The following is a 14,621-nucleotide window of genomic DNA, read 5'->3' as shown; positions in this document are numbered from 1 at the left end:
GCTAAAGGGTGAAGTGTGTGTGTTGACTTTATTGCACATACCTGTATAAAAGAACAGGTATGTGCATTATGCAGGACATCGTTGTTTTAACAACCCTGGAAATGGCAAAGAGACACGCTTACGAAGCACAGTTTAAACTGAAGGCCATCAGCTACGCGGAGGAACATGGAAATCGAGCAGCCGCGAGAGAATTTAAGATTAATGAATCGATGGTTCGCAAGTGGAGGAAGCTGGAAAACAAGCTCCGGCAGGTCAAGAAGACGCAGCTGAGTTTCCGCGGACATAAGGCGATCATCGAGCAAAGAACGAGCGGGAGAAGCGTTTCGACGGTCACCATTCGGCTAAAAGCAGTTTCACTTTCACTTTTTATGAAACGGTGCCATTTTTCCATCCGGACCAGGACTACGGTAGCGCAGCAACTTCCAGCGGATTATAAGGAAAAGCTGGCCATCTTCCGCTCCTACTGCAGCAAAAACATCGGCGACAAACACATCCAGCGATGGATGACCGATGGAGACCACAGTTTAACCAAGAGTGGAAGGCAGCGCCGGGCGAGTTACGCCACAATTTGCCAATGGATTGTAGATGCTTGGGCTAACATGTCTGCTGGCACTGTTGTTCGAGCTTTCGCAAAAGCCGGCATCGTTTCCGAGGAGCCGCACGGCACGGAAAGTGACTCTGACGGTGAAGACAGTGAACCTGGCATGTTTGATGGAGATTTAGCGCAGCTGTTCAATTCAGACACAGAGGATGAGGACTTCGATGGGTTTGATTGATGATAAAAATGTGAGTACCAAACTTTGTTTTGCTCCTGCTTTATTTTTAAATACGCACACTTGTATGCTTGTGTGTTGTTGATGATGACGATTACTGGTAATAAAAATGTGAGTAAGGTACCGAACTCAGGTTTGCTCCCGCTTTATTTTTAAATACGCATACGGTACTTGTATGCGCCCTATGGTCCAGTGCACCTTATGTGTGTGTTAAATACAGTAATGGCACACATAACTGAGACTGCGCCTTTTACCACAGTGCGTCTTATGGTCGTGAAAATACGGTAGTTAAAAGTTGAAATGTGAATAGTTGATTTTTGTATTATATGATTTATTTATTACATTTTATGTGGAGTGAATAAATAAAAGTATATTTACGGTGGTCCCTAGAGACAAAGCACATACAAACTTCAAATCACGTAAAAACTCTGAAGCATGAACAAACTCCAAAACACGTAAAAACTCCAAAACACGTAAAAACTCCGAAGCACGTAAAAACTAAGAAGCACATAAAAACTCAAAACACGTACAAAAGACAACAGAAGTGCTCCAGGATGCTGGGCGCAGTGTTGAGCGTCCCCGCTGACCCCAGTAGGCACTCCCATACTCCGCGACCCGCCAGGGAAAGGGGGCTCAGGCCCATCCGGACCGGGGCCCAGTGCAGCAGCACTGCCCGGCCCCACAGAGCCTGGGACAGCCCCCCAGACCCCATTGCAGCATAACTAAGGGAGGATTCAGGGTCACCTGGTCCAGCTCTAACTATATGCTTTAGCAAAAAGGAAAGTTTGAAGTCTAATCTTAAAAGTAGAGATAGTGTCTGTCTCCTGAATCCAAACTGGAAGCTGGTTCCGCAGAAGAGGGGCCTGAAAACTGAAGGCTCTCCCTCCCATTCTACTTTTAAATACTCTAGGAACAACAAGTAGGCCTGCAGAGCGAGAGCGAAGTGCTCTAATAGGGTGATATGGTACTACAAGGTCATTAAGATAAGATGGGGCCTGATTATTTAAGACCTTGTATGTGAGGAGCAGGATTTTGAATTCTGGATTTAACAGGAAGCCAATGAAGGGAAGCATGATAATAATCACATGATTATAAACAGGAAACATGAACCTGCTCAGACACTCCTGACTCAGAAACAAACCACAGAGAGTGAAATGGATCCATGAATATTTGTAAAGACACAGGAAGAACACTCAGACAAATTTGTGGATTTATTACTTTGAAGTTTATGAACACACTGAGGTCACCTGACACTGAGTTCAGATAAAACTGGTCTCAGTCTCATTAATTTGACTTTTGTCTCCTTTGTTTTTGTGGCAGGAAAAGGTTCCAGGTGGAATCTGCTGGATGGATGGTGGAGATACTCACTGTGACGAGGGAGCTTTAGTTTGCTTTGAATCCCAGAGTTGAACCTTATTCACACAGATGGTGACAGGACAGCTCATACAGGAGATTAACCTAAAGCAGGTGAGACAGGTAGACAGGAAGCAGAAGTTCATTACAGGTGAACTCTGCACACACAACAACAACACACACTCATTATGAGCTCATTGTAGAACTATGATGACATCATCACCGTGAGCCAATCAGCTGCACTCGTTTCCTTTGACGAGGAAGAAGGTTCCAGCAGCCACACCGAGCAGACCGAGAGTCAGACCCACTACACAGAACACAGAGGGTCCAACACCTGGATCAGAGCGAGCGGACGCCTCCACCTCTGGAGACACAAACACAGAGAATATGAACCACACATCTGGAGGCAAAGAGGAAAAACAAACATCTGTCTCAAACTGTCAGCTCAGATCAGATCCAGCTGTTCTGATGAACACTGGGCTCAGTCTTCACATCTGGAGACAGACACCTCTGTATTTTTGTCAGTGTTCTGTGTTTAAATAAAGTTTTCTCACCATAGATTTTGGTCAGTGGTTCTGTCAGGGCCAGATGTTGCACTGCACAGCTGTAGATGTCTCCCTGCTGTGGGGTGAACTGCAGTCTGGAGATCTGGGTGAAGGTCCAATCTTTGTTTAGATAGGGAACGTTGATGCTGGATCCTGTGACCTTCTGTCCGTTCTTGGTCCAGGAGACGTTGACAGGAGCAGGATAGAAACCAGTCACATGACAGATCAGAGTGTTCTCCTCTCCAAACTCCACCTCATCTCTGCTGTAGATCATCACAGCTGAAGGAGCATCTGTGCACAAACACATCAGGCAGAGGATCAGAGCTTCAGCTGGTTCCCATCAGCAGGTGATCATGATGATAATAAACATCAATAAAATGTTCAGGTGTTCAGTCAGATGATGTCATCACTGTCTGTGTGAGAGAAGCTAGAGTGAGGTCAGAATCATGAAGTTAAACTACAGACAGACTCAGTTCAGCTTCAGAGGAACTAAGAGGAGGAAAAATAAAAATAAACTGTGATCTGCAGTAAATGCAGAATACTGCATTCAGAAATACTGAAACATGAACACAAATATAAACACGTCAGTGTTTCTGTACACATGATCAGTATGAATGTGTTTAAGGTGGAATGATTTCATATATTTAATCAGTTTGAAGCTGGCTGTGTTTGATTGGACAAAGTAAATCAGTGCTGATGATGTCATCAGTGTGTTACTCTACAGAGCGTGCAGGTAAACACAGGTGAGGTGAGACAGGTGTTACATGTTGTATTTACCCTGTTCAGGAGGGTAGTCCTTCATGCCTTTACCAAAAAGCTTCATGTTCTCTCTGCAGGTATGTTGAAAAGCCACAGATGATTCATAACCTCCTGGTACAGTCATAGGATCAATAAAAGGAGGCAGAGGGTAGATAAACTCCTGTTTGTTGAAGTCTGCGTAGGCAACCTCTTCACCATCCAGTCCATACATGTTCTCTCCATCAGAGTCTGAACAGCCACCGACAGCAATGTCACTGTGCAGAGCTGAAACACATCAAACACTGATCAGTGACCTGATCAATAACCTGATCAATAACCTGCTGTTTACAGAGACAAACTCACCGTCAGCAGAGACACAGAGGACACAGGAGAGGAAGAGGAGCAGCTCCTTCATCTTCATCAGCAGCTCTCTGACAGTTAAACTGTGAGTGTGGACCTCACAGAGTGTGTGTGAGAGTCTGTGAGTGACTGAAAGTGCAGCTGCGCTCTAACACACAGCAGCCAATCACAGATCTCACAGCTCATGATGTCATCAGTGTCCAGGCAGACAGCAGCTGGAGGTGAACATGATCTGACAGACAGCACCAATCAATAATCAATATTTATAGACTCTTCAAAATAAAGTTCAGCCAGATCAGTTTCCACTCTTAGGATTTTCAGAATAAAACCAACTTTATTTTAATAAAATGATTCAGTTTGTTTAAAAACACTGTGAAATATGACTTCATTTCTTATTTAAATAGTTTCCAGTTTAAAACATCTTGATGCATTCTCGATCATCCAGGAAAGTAAATCTCCAAAAGTTGATTCTGTTCATCTGGACGTAGCGTTTTGTGGGAGAAACGTTTCGCCACTCATCCAAGGGACTTCTTCAGTCTCAGCTGACTGCTGTCAGGCGTGTCGTGTGTGGAGGCGAGGAAGAGACGACCCAAACGCAGGACTCACGGTGAAAAATGATGCATATTTATTGGATCGAGAGAATGAACAAAGCAGGAACGGCAGGACTGACTAACTGACTGAGAGACTGACTGAACATAGGCAGGAACAACAACAATGACGATATCAATGACGCGACAAAGACCAGGAGAGAACTGAGGACTTAAATATACAGGCTGAATAATGACTGATAGGTGACAGGTGAGTGAGCAGCTGAACATAATTGAACTAACAATACATGGAATAAGAACTAGAACATAATGGACACAAAGTAACGCTAACACAAAAGAGGAAGTGGAACATACAGAAGATAAACAGTGAGCATGAACTGAAAATACTGGGTCAATGACACAGGAATCCTGACAACTGCAGGTTGCATGTCCCCAAATCTTATAAACAGTATTTGTTAGTATCCATTTGCATAATGACTGAAACCAGCCCACTGAAGGAACAGCTGGGAGGTCAGTTCCTTAGTCATAATTATTCAAATTCTCATGACCATTGATCAACAACCACTGATCAATGTCCCTGAGTCCCATTCACAGGCAGTTAGGGAATGGCTGCAATCACAGCATTGTAAGACCGATTATCTGCATGATCAACTCGGTCACCTATAACATCTCCAAGCTTCTGGCTTCGATCCTCAACCCGCTGGTGAGCAGCTCTGAACACCACATCCAGAACACCCTGGGTTTTGTTGAGAAGGTGAGAGATGTCATTATGGAGGCAGATGAAACCATGGTCTCGTACGGCGTTACATCTCTCTTCACTTGCATCCCAGTCACGGAAGCGTTGCAGGTAGTCCGTAAGAGATTACAGGATGACCCCAACCTCAGCAACAGGACCGCTCTCAGCATCGACCAAGTGTGTTTGAACTGTGTCTTCATTCCACCTTCTTCACATACAAGGGTCAGTACTACAGGCAGAAACATGGGTGTGCCATGGGCTCCCCAGTTTCACCCATCGTGTCCGCTGGGGGCTCTGGAGAGCTGCTCCAGCACTCCGCTGCTCCCACATGGTCGTCTGTTTCCAGGTGGCTCTGGGGAGTCTGTCCTGTCTGCTGGTGGCCGACACAAGCTGCTGTTAAGTGCCAGGAGGATTGCCAGGATTTATACATCGGGGAAACCAAACAACATCTGGCTACGTGGATGGCACAACACAGAAGAGTCACCTGGTCAGGCCAGGACTCTGCAGTCTATTCACACCTACAGGCCAGTGGACACTCTTTCAATGATGAGGATGTAACATCCTGGACAGGGAGGAACGTTGGTTTGAGGGCGGAGTCAAGGAGGCCATTTACGTGAAAAGGGAAAGATCATCTCTGAATCGAGGAGGGGCCTAAGGGTACATCTGTCACTATCTTACAATGCTGTGATTGCAGCCATTCACCAACTCTCTGTGAATGGTACTCATGGTTATTGATCAGTGAGCTTTGATCAGTGGGTTTTGGTCAGTGGTTGTTGAACAATGGTGATGATAATTTGCATAATTAAGATTAAGGAACTGACCTCCCAGCCCATTGTTCCTTCAGTGGGCTGGTTTCAGTCATTATGAAAATGTCCTGTTTATAAGATTGAAACCTGCTGTCAGCTGAGACTGAAGACGTCACCTGATGATGATGAAACGTTTCTCCCACAAAACGCTACGTCCAGATGAACAGAATCAACTTTTCAAGAAGATTTTCAAGTGTTTCCTCTGCTGTTTATCAGCCAATCAGCTCTTTGCTGTCACACAGCTTACATGTGCAGGTGAGTCATCATTGTGGGTCTTCTATATGTTCATCTCTGATATCATAAAAATGTGATGGTCGTATAAGACGCATGTTTAAAGATAAGATATACATCTTATATGTTTAAATAAGTATGTTTATTGTTCACACACTGACTCCATGTTTGAACATGAATTTCACTGAGATCATTGAAGATAAAAGCCTCAAACTTTCATCATTCTTACCATCTAAAAGAATCAGGATCTGTAACATCAAACTGTAAGGGCTAGTTTCAATAAAAGAATCAAGCTGTGCTGTAAAGTCTCATGTTTGAAAGCTCAAAGGAAGAAAATGTCTGTGAAGGTTCTCAGTCATCCAGGTCATCGTAGTCAAAGGAGCTTGCAAAGAAAAGCGTCTGGACTTCTTTAAGTTGCTTGAAGACGTTTCACCTCTCATCCGAGAAGCTTCTTCAGTTCTAAGGTCAAATGGTGGAGAGTCCCAGATATAAACCTAGTGGGAGTTTCCCCCCACAGAGGGACAAAAGGACCCCCTGATGATCCTCTAATCACCTGAGCCAAGGTGTGAAACTGGGTGTGGGTCCCAATCAGCCAGAGTTTCGGGTGAGTTCATTGTGAAACCTGGCCCCACCTTGTCTTGCGAATTCCTGAGGTCAGATGGCCCAGGATGTGAGTGGGCGTTAAGGCGTCTGGGAAGGATCTCAAAACTGGATTATAGATGGCAGAGAGTTGGTGTCGTAAACCCCCGCCTCTGTTCAAAGATGGTCGCTCACAGTGGACATAGATGCTTCTTTCACTCCTCTTTCAAACCATCTGTCCTCTCTGTCCAAAATGTGAACATTGGCATCCTCGAAAGAGTGACCTTTATCCTTAAGATGCAGATGGACTGCTGAGTCTTGTCCTGTGGAGGTGGCTCTTCTGTGTTGTGCCATGCGCTTGTGAAGTGGCTGTTTGGTCTCTCCAATGTAGAGGTCTGGGCATTCCTCGCTGCACTGTACAGCATACACCACGTTGTTAAGTTTGTGTTTTGGCGTTTTGTCTTTCGGGTGAACCAGTTTGTGTCTGAGCGTGTTGCTGGGTCTGAAATACACTGGGATGTCATGCTTGGAGAAAACTCTCCTGAGTTTTTCTGATACACCGGCTACATAGGGGATGACAATGTTGTTGCGTCTGTCCTTCTTATCCTCCTTCGCTGGTGTCTGGTCTTCTTTTCTGTGTCTCTTTGCTGACTTTAAAAACGCCCATTTAGGATAGCCGCACGTTTTGAGTGCTTCCTTTACATGTGTGTGTTCCTTCTTTTTCCTTCAGGCTTAGAGGGAACATGTTCTGCCCGGTGGTGTAGGGTCCTGATTACTCCAAGGTTGTGTTCCAGAGGGTGATGGGAGTCAAAGAGGAGGTACTGGTCCGTGTGTGTGGGCTTCCGGTAAATTTCGATGTTGAGGTTGCCGTTCTCTTCAATGTGCACGGCGCAGTCCAGGAAAGGCAAACAGTTATCCTTTGTGTCTTCCCTGGTGAACTTGATGTTTTTATCCACAGCGTTAATGTGCGCAGTGAAGGATTCCACTTCTTGTGTCTTGATTTTGACCCAGGTGTCGTCCACATATCTGTACCAGTGGCTGGGTACTCTTCCTTTGAAAGAGCCAAGAGCCTTCCTTTCCACTTCCTCCATGTAAAGGTTGGCTACAATAGGTGACACGGGGGAGCCCATGGCACAGCCATGTTTTTGTCTGTAAAAGCCTTCGTTGTACTTGAAATATGTAGTGGTGAGGCAGAGGTCTAACAGTGTGCAGATCTGATCGGGTGTGAAGTTGGTCCTGTCCTCCAAGGAGCTGTCTTCTTGTAGTCGTTTTCTGACCGTCTCCACGGCCTCCGTGGTGGATATGCAAGTGAAGAGAGAGACTACATCAAAGGACACCATGGTTTCATCTGGATCCAGGGGAAGTTTCTGGACCTTTTCGGTGAAGTCGGTGGAGTTCTTGATGTGATGTGGGGTGTTCCCCACGAGAGGCGCAAGGATGGTAGCAAGGTGTTTTGCAATGTTATACGTGGCTGAGTTTATGCTACTGACTATGGGTCTGAGTGGGACAGCTTCCTTGTGGATCTTCGGAAGTCCATTTCACCATAGATGCCCTCCAGATCAAGATCAGCCAGACCCTGCAAGAACTGGAAATCCTTCTACCCTCTCCAATCTTAGAAGAGGTTTACAAGTTTGTGGACAAGGCTCAGCGGGCCCAACACTCTAAAGGAAAAGAAAGACAACGCAGGAAATTCCACACCTTGCTTTCAAAAACACACACTCCTCATCCTGAATCTACACAACCCAGAGAAGAAAACACACCTGAAGTCAGTCAGGAGAAATGGGTTAAGAACTTTTCAGACAGGATTCTCACTGAACCTGAAAAGAGAGTATTAGCCAAAGGACTCAATTTTGCCATCTCTCCACAACAGTTGCCCATAGTGGACCTCATCACAGCCACGGAATCTGCCATACGGATTAATAAATTATCACAGACAGAAGCAGAGCAAATCAGGATGAAAGTCTCAGCCACGCTCTCCAGTGCCAAAGTCCCTCCATCCAACCTTACAATACAGGAAAAGAAGGCCGTCGCTTCCCTGAGCAAAGACCACAACATTACTATATTACCAGCTGATAAGGGAAGATGCACCGTGGTCCTAAACACTACAGATTACCACACAAAGATCACTACTCTCCTCAGTGACAACAATACCTACGAAGCCCTAAAGCGAGACCCCACAAGCAGCTACAAAAAGAAAGTTATAGCTTGCCTTCAAGACTTTGAAAAGGACAAAATTATTGACCGCCTTACATATCACCGCCTTTACCCAGGGGATGCCATACCCTGCATCTATGGACTTCCGAAGATCCACAAGGAAGCTGTCCCACTCAGACCCATAGTCAGTAGCATAAACTCAGCCACTTACAACATCTTGAAACACCTTGCTACCATCCTTGCGCCTCTCGTGGGGAACACCCCACACCACATCAAGAACTCCACCGACTTCACCGAAAAGGTTCAGAAACTTACCCTGGATCCAGATGAAACCATGGTGTCCTTTGATGTAGTCTCTCTCTTCACTTGCATACCCACCACGGAGGCCGTGGAGACGGTCAGAAAACGATTACAGGTGCCTGTATGTCTGTGTCTATATGTCAGGTTGGGTATCAGACGCCACCTCTCTGGGGACATCTCAGGCCCTCCAAGGTTTGGAGGCCTATCTCCCCCCACCACCACTTCCCCTGCCAGTGGCGGACTCCCTCAGACATCGGTGCGTTGGTGGTTCTTTGTGTCTGGGGATGGGCATCCAGGTACACGCCGGCTCACTCCTTGGCGGCCGCTTGTCGGGACCTGGAGCCTGGGGCTCGCTCGGGCCACTTCGGAGGTGGGGTGCCCCCGGCCTCTCGGCCTGGGGCTCGGTCACTCAGGCGCAGCTGGCTGCCGGCGGAGCTCACGGGCGCGTCACTGCAACTCCCCCTGGCTTCTGCTCCGCGGCTGCTGAGTGAGCCCTCATCTGGGACTCTCCTCAGCTCTTTCTGGGACAGTGGCGCGGCTGCCCCTCTGTTGGTCTTCCTTGGTCTCTTGTGTTCTGGGGGCCTCTGGATGTCTGGAGTTTTGATCTCCTCCATACCTGCTTCATGCCCTGGAGGACGGGGCTGTGGCCCCCCCACACCCTCTAGCAGATCACTACATGAAGGAACCTTTTAAAAACAAGCGCGTCCATGCTCACAGGTGTACACACGGGTGATCGCACCCACAAACTACACCCCTTTTGGCTCCTACCTCAAAGCACACTGTGTTCTGTTGATCTTATGTGCTGCACAATAATGTTTAACATTTAGTATTTACTGTCATATTCCCATATATCATTGTGATGTTGTTTATTCTATTACTCTTGTTCTCTTCTGCTTGTTTTCTTTTTTCTTTCTCAACAGGTGATCCAGGTGATTGATATATGCATTTTTTTTCTGCCCATTCTGTTGGTTTTTGTTATTTGCCCTTCTCCCCCGTCCCTCTTCTCAGCTGTTTCTCTTTCCCTCTTTCTTTCTCTCCTTCTTTCTCCAGTCAAGTCTGTCCCGTATTCAGCAAGTGAAAATAAAATAAACAATAAAGGTTGAATCAAATGGACCATTATGGCAAGGCTGGGATGGTCAATTTGGTAAAGTAAATCCGTTGGGCATCTTTCTTTGCCTTTAGACAATAATTCTGATGCAAAAGAGCCAAACGGGACAGGCAAAAAAAAACAAAAAAACAAAAAAAACAACAACGTGGTGTATGCTGTACAGTGCAGCGAGGAATGCTCAGACCTCTACATTGGAGAGACCAAACAGCCACTTCACAAGCGCATGGCACAACACAGAAGAGCCACCTCCACAGGACAAGACTCAGCAGTCCATCTGCATCTTAAGGATAAAGGTCACTCTTTCGAGGATGCCAATGTTCACATTTTGGACAGAGAGGACAGATGGTTTGAAAGAGGAGTGAAAGCAGCATCTATGTCCACTGTGAGCGACCATCTTTGAACAGAGGCGGGGGTTTACGACACCAACTCTCTGCCATCTATAATCCAGTTTTGAGATCCTTCCCAGACGCCTTAACGCCCACTCACATCCTGGGCCATCTGACCTCAGGAATTCGCATGATAAGGTGGGGCCAGGTTTCACAATGAGCTCACCCGAAACTCTGGCTGATTGGGACCCACGCCCAATTTCACACCTTGGCTCAGGCGATTAGAAGATCATCAGGGGGTCCTTTTGTCCCTCTGTGGAGGGAAACTCCCACTGGGTTTATATTTGGGACTCTCCACCATTTGACCTTAGAACTGAAGAAGCTTCTCGGATGAGAGGTGAAACGTCTTCAAGCAACTTAAAGAAGTCCAGACGCTTTTCTTTGCAAGCTCCTTTGACGTCAAAGGAAGAAAGGTCAGTTTAATTCAGTTTTCTTGCTGATTAAATATGACAGGCTGTTTCACAAGAATAGATACTCTGATCCACAGAGAACAAAGATCTTCTGCTCGAAAGGTAAAGCTGAGAAAAATATTTAGCTAAATGTGAATATTTTCCATCTTTGACACCATCTCTGCTGATCATTCCTGGACCTGCTGACCTGGAGGAGTCTGATCATCAACACTGAGTCTCAGCTGTTCTGTCATCTGTCACAGATCCTGCTGGACGCTCACTGAGGGACGTGGTGCTCGGTTGGTGAATGTGGAGGTTTGATGGCACATGTGAGGCCTGTAAACTATACAGAATATGTTCACAGACATCATGTGAGGACCAGCTCTGTTAGTCTGCAGACCGTCCCTCTGATAGAGCCCTCTGTGCTCCCACAGCAGGTTGATGTTATCTATGAGACTAACACAACAGACTGGTGACAGACAGGTGTGTGAGACCAGCAGACTGAAACTGCACTAAGATGAAAGTGTGGCAATTCAGAGACTCCAGGACCCCAAACAGATGCAGAACATCTGGTTTTCTGTCTTCATCCTGATGTTGTGGATGATGATGTCATCAGTAATCACAGCTGTGAGGCAGGATGGAGTGAAGACCAGGCTTCGATCAGCTGTGGTGTCATGGACCAGCCTGCTGTGGGTGGAGGTCGAGGTGCTGCAGGATGCTGTGGAGGAGGTGCTGACATTCTTGAGATGCCACCTGGAGGTGTATAAGTTTCCTTCAGGAGCTTGATCCATGTGATCTTCCTGGAGATGGGGACCAAAGACTGTCCTCCAGTGAGCAGACTTAGTTCATCCAGGAAGCTGAAATACTGGATGAAGTCCTGAGAGTGAGGGGTGGAGTCAGGACTGTCTCCCAGTGCTTCATACGCTGGTCCTGGGTTTAGATCCTGGTGGACTGAAGCTCACTGGAGCCTTTGGTTTGGTGCCCAGTGTGCTCCATGGATCTGAAGCCTGGGCTGGTCCTGACCATGGAGTCCAGATGTTTCTAGCTTTATTAAGGAGTCCAGGAACGGGAATGATGGCTGACAGCGGAAGAGAGTAGACGTGTATTCGTGAGCTCTCGGCGGTAGGCCCAGGAATCTCTCTTTATCCTGATTTGCCCTCATATAATTCTGGACCATAGTAAGAGGCAAAGTTACTAACTTCTGTATGGCAAGTTATAATTTGTGACACTCAAAACGAAAGAAAACGGCTAAAACTTCAGGGCACCTGCACATATCAGCAACAAGAAATATGGTGAATGGGGAGGAGGAACTGCCAATTAACAAACTACTCAATGCTATCAAGGAAACTAAAGAGGACCTCACGAACCACATTAACAAAAAAACGGCCGACATACAAACAACCCTGACAAAAATTGAATCCTCTCTTAATGCGCTTTCTGAGCAGGTTGAAGAGATGGAGGCGTGAGTGAGCGCAAACGAAGACGACATTAAAGATGCACGCAGCCGTGACGATAAAATGGAGAAATTGACAACGCAACTCAAAGACAAAATCGACGACTTGGAGAACCGCAGTAGAAGGTCCAACCTTAGGATACTGAACATCCCGGAGCAAGCAGAAGGCTGAGACGCTGTTGGATTTTTGGAGAAATTTATACCAGAAATCCTGGGGAATGATAACGTCACCTCACACATTACCCTTGAAAGAGCACACCGCGTCGGGAAGAGGTCTGACAGACCACGGCCTCTCATCGCTAAGTTCCTGAACTTCAGAGACGAAGAAAAAGTCGTCAGACTGGCTAGAAGTAGGGGAGAGATGACATGCGAGAATAAGAAAATATCTTTTTTCTCGGATTACAGCGCAGACCTGCAACGCAGAAGAGACGAGTTCCATGAAACAGAGGCTGCGAGAGAAGGAGATTGACATTGTTTTCACTTAAATCACTTTAAGCATATTTGCACTGCACAAGACATAATGTGGATTGCACAACACTGGTCACTATATTCTTCATTTCCAGTTAATACTTGTACAGCTGCTGTTATTGTGTGTGTGTGTGTGTGTGTGTGTGTGTGTGTGTATATATATATTTATTTATTTATATTTCTTCATACATTCTTATATAGTTCTATATTGTGTATTGTGTATTTTGTTGTACAATTATTTTATTTTCAACTTTAATTTATATATTTTATCTTATTCTTTCCCAGTTAAATTTACCCTTCATTCTAATTTGTGTTGCACAGTTATTTCATTTTTAACCTTAATTTATATTTTATTCCTTCCTAATTAAATTTACACTTTAATTTTTCATATTTATTTCCTTTTTTTTTTTCTTCTTTAGGTCACGAGCAGTTGTCTAAGCATTTCACTGCATATCGTACTGTGTATGACTGTGTACGTGACAAATAAAAATTTGAATTTGAATTTGAATTTGAAAAGATAAGTAAATAGAATAAGGCTGAAGAAAGCAAGAGAGAGGGAAAAATCCTTCAATTAACTCCAATTTCGTTCATAATCTTCATATTGAGTTTGGTTTTAGACATGTGACACTTTTTAAAACAATGTAAATTTGTACAATTCTTTAGATTATAATGACGAGATTTCCACAGTCATATACCTCTAACCGTTGGATTGATCTGTGTGCAGTCCTAGCTAGCTGATGCTTAAAATAAAATTTCCTTCTGCTGTCTTCTCCCCCCGAACACACTGAAAATAAACTTTGTAACTTGAAAGGCAAAATATTATTTTTAGCCTGAAACATAATTAATAGTGTCCATAGTTTCACTAAATCTCCTGATTTCAATAGTTTGGGTTTTATAAACAATTTATTTGTATGTTCTCTATATTTGACGTTATGAATCGTTCGTATCACTTTCTTCTGTAATAAGTTTAGAGGGTTTATGGTTTTCACATATGTATTCCCCCAAACTTCCACACATTAACTAAAGTATGAGAAAAACAATGAAAGTATAAGATGCACATTGACTTGTAGTCTAATAAATCTCTTACATTTCTTTCTAATATACTCAATATGTGATTTCAACGTCAAATTTCGTCTACTATTACACCCAAGAAGCAAAATTCAGTAACTAAATCAATTCTCCATTAATAGACATAATAACTTCCTCCTCCTTCCCCATGATAGATGTATGCAGGGCTTTGCACATGTATATATTGTACTGGCACACATATTTTAACCATATCACGTTAGTAATATCACTTCCTTACTTAGTTGTATGGATGAATGTTATCACAAGGGGACCTCGTGTTTTATTGCACCTTCACAGAGGGCCTTCTGTAGAGTTGAAGACATCCAGGCACCCTACTCAAGGGAGGTGACCATAGCTGGACTGGCCATCGGGCATACCGGGCATTTAAGTTGTTTTGTTATGGCTATGGCGGAGCTTCCACAGAGGCCAGCGGGTGGATGAGGGAAAGGGGAGGCAGGAGGAGCAGAGCCCCGAGGTGGCCGCCAGTCCGAGTGTCAGGTGAACTGAACTTCAGGTAAGAAGTTATGACCTGCAGTCTATCTGGGTCAGATATAAACCAAGTTTAGCTGGAGTTTATTTTCGTTGTGCTGACTTTTTCCGTACTGCGTGCTAGCTAGCATGACGGA

General features: G+C 45.1%; 1 protein-coding gene across 1 annotated transcript; it reads right to left on the bottom strand.

The window, feature by feature from the left end:
- Positions 1-1,961: 1,961 nt before the first annotated feature.
- LOC146577911 (H-2 class II histocompatibility antigen, A-U alpha chain-like) lies at positions 1,962-3,893 on the bottom strand. The gene is made up of 5 exons (XM_085268510.1): positions 3,773-3,893; positions 3,449-3,694; positions 2,681-2,962; positions 2,350-2,490; positions 1,962-2,231 (listed from the first exon to the last, which is right to left on the bottom strand). Exons 1-4 carry the CDS (start codon positions 3,828-3,830, stop codon positions 2,360-2,362), a joined length of 717 nt encoding a protein of 238 aa, XP_085124636.1. The 5' UTR covers positions 3,831-3,893; the 3' UTR covers positions 1,962-2,231; positions 2,350-2,359.
- Between the last annotated feature and the right edge of the window lie 10,728 nt (positions 3,894-14,621).

This window comes from Mchenga conophoros, linkage group LG3, assembly GCF_057382185.1.
Source record: "Mchenga conophoros isolate Kocher_MC1m ecotype Shallow Benthic linkage group LG3, M_conophoros_male_GT1.1, whole genome shotgun sequence".
Classification (NCBI taxonomy): Eukaryota; Metazoa; Chordata; class Actinopteri; order Cichliformes; family Cichlidae; genus Mchenga; species Mchenga conophoros.
Note: the sequence above shows the minus strand (reverse complement) of the source record. Positions and strands in the feature narration are given on the sequence as shown.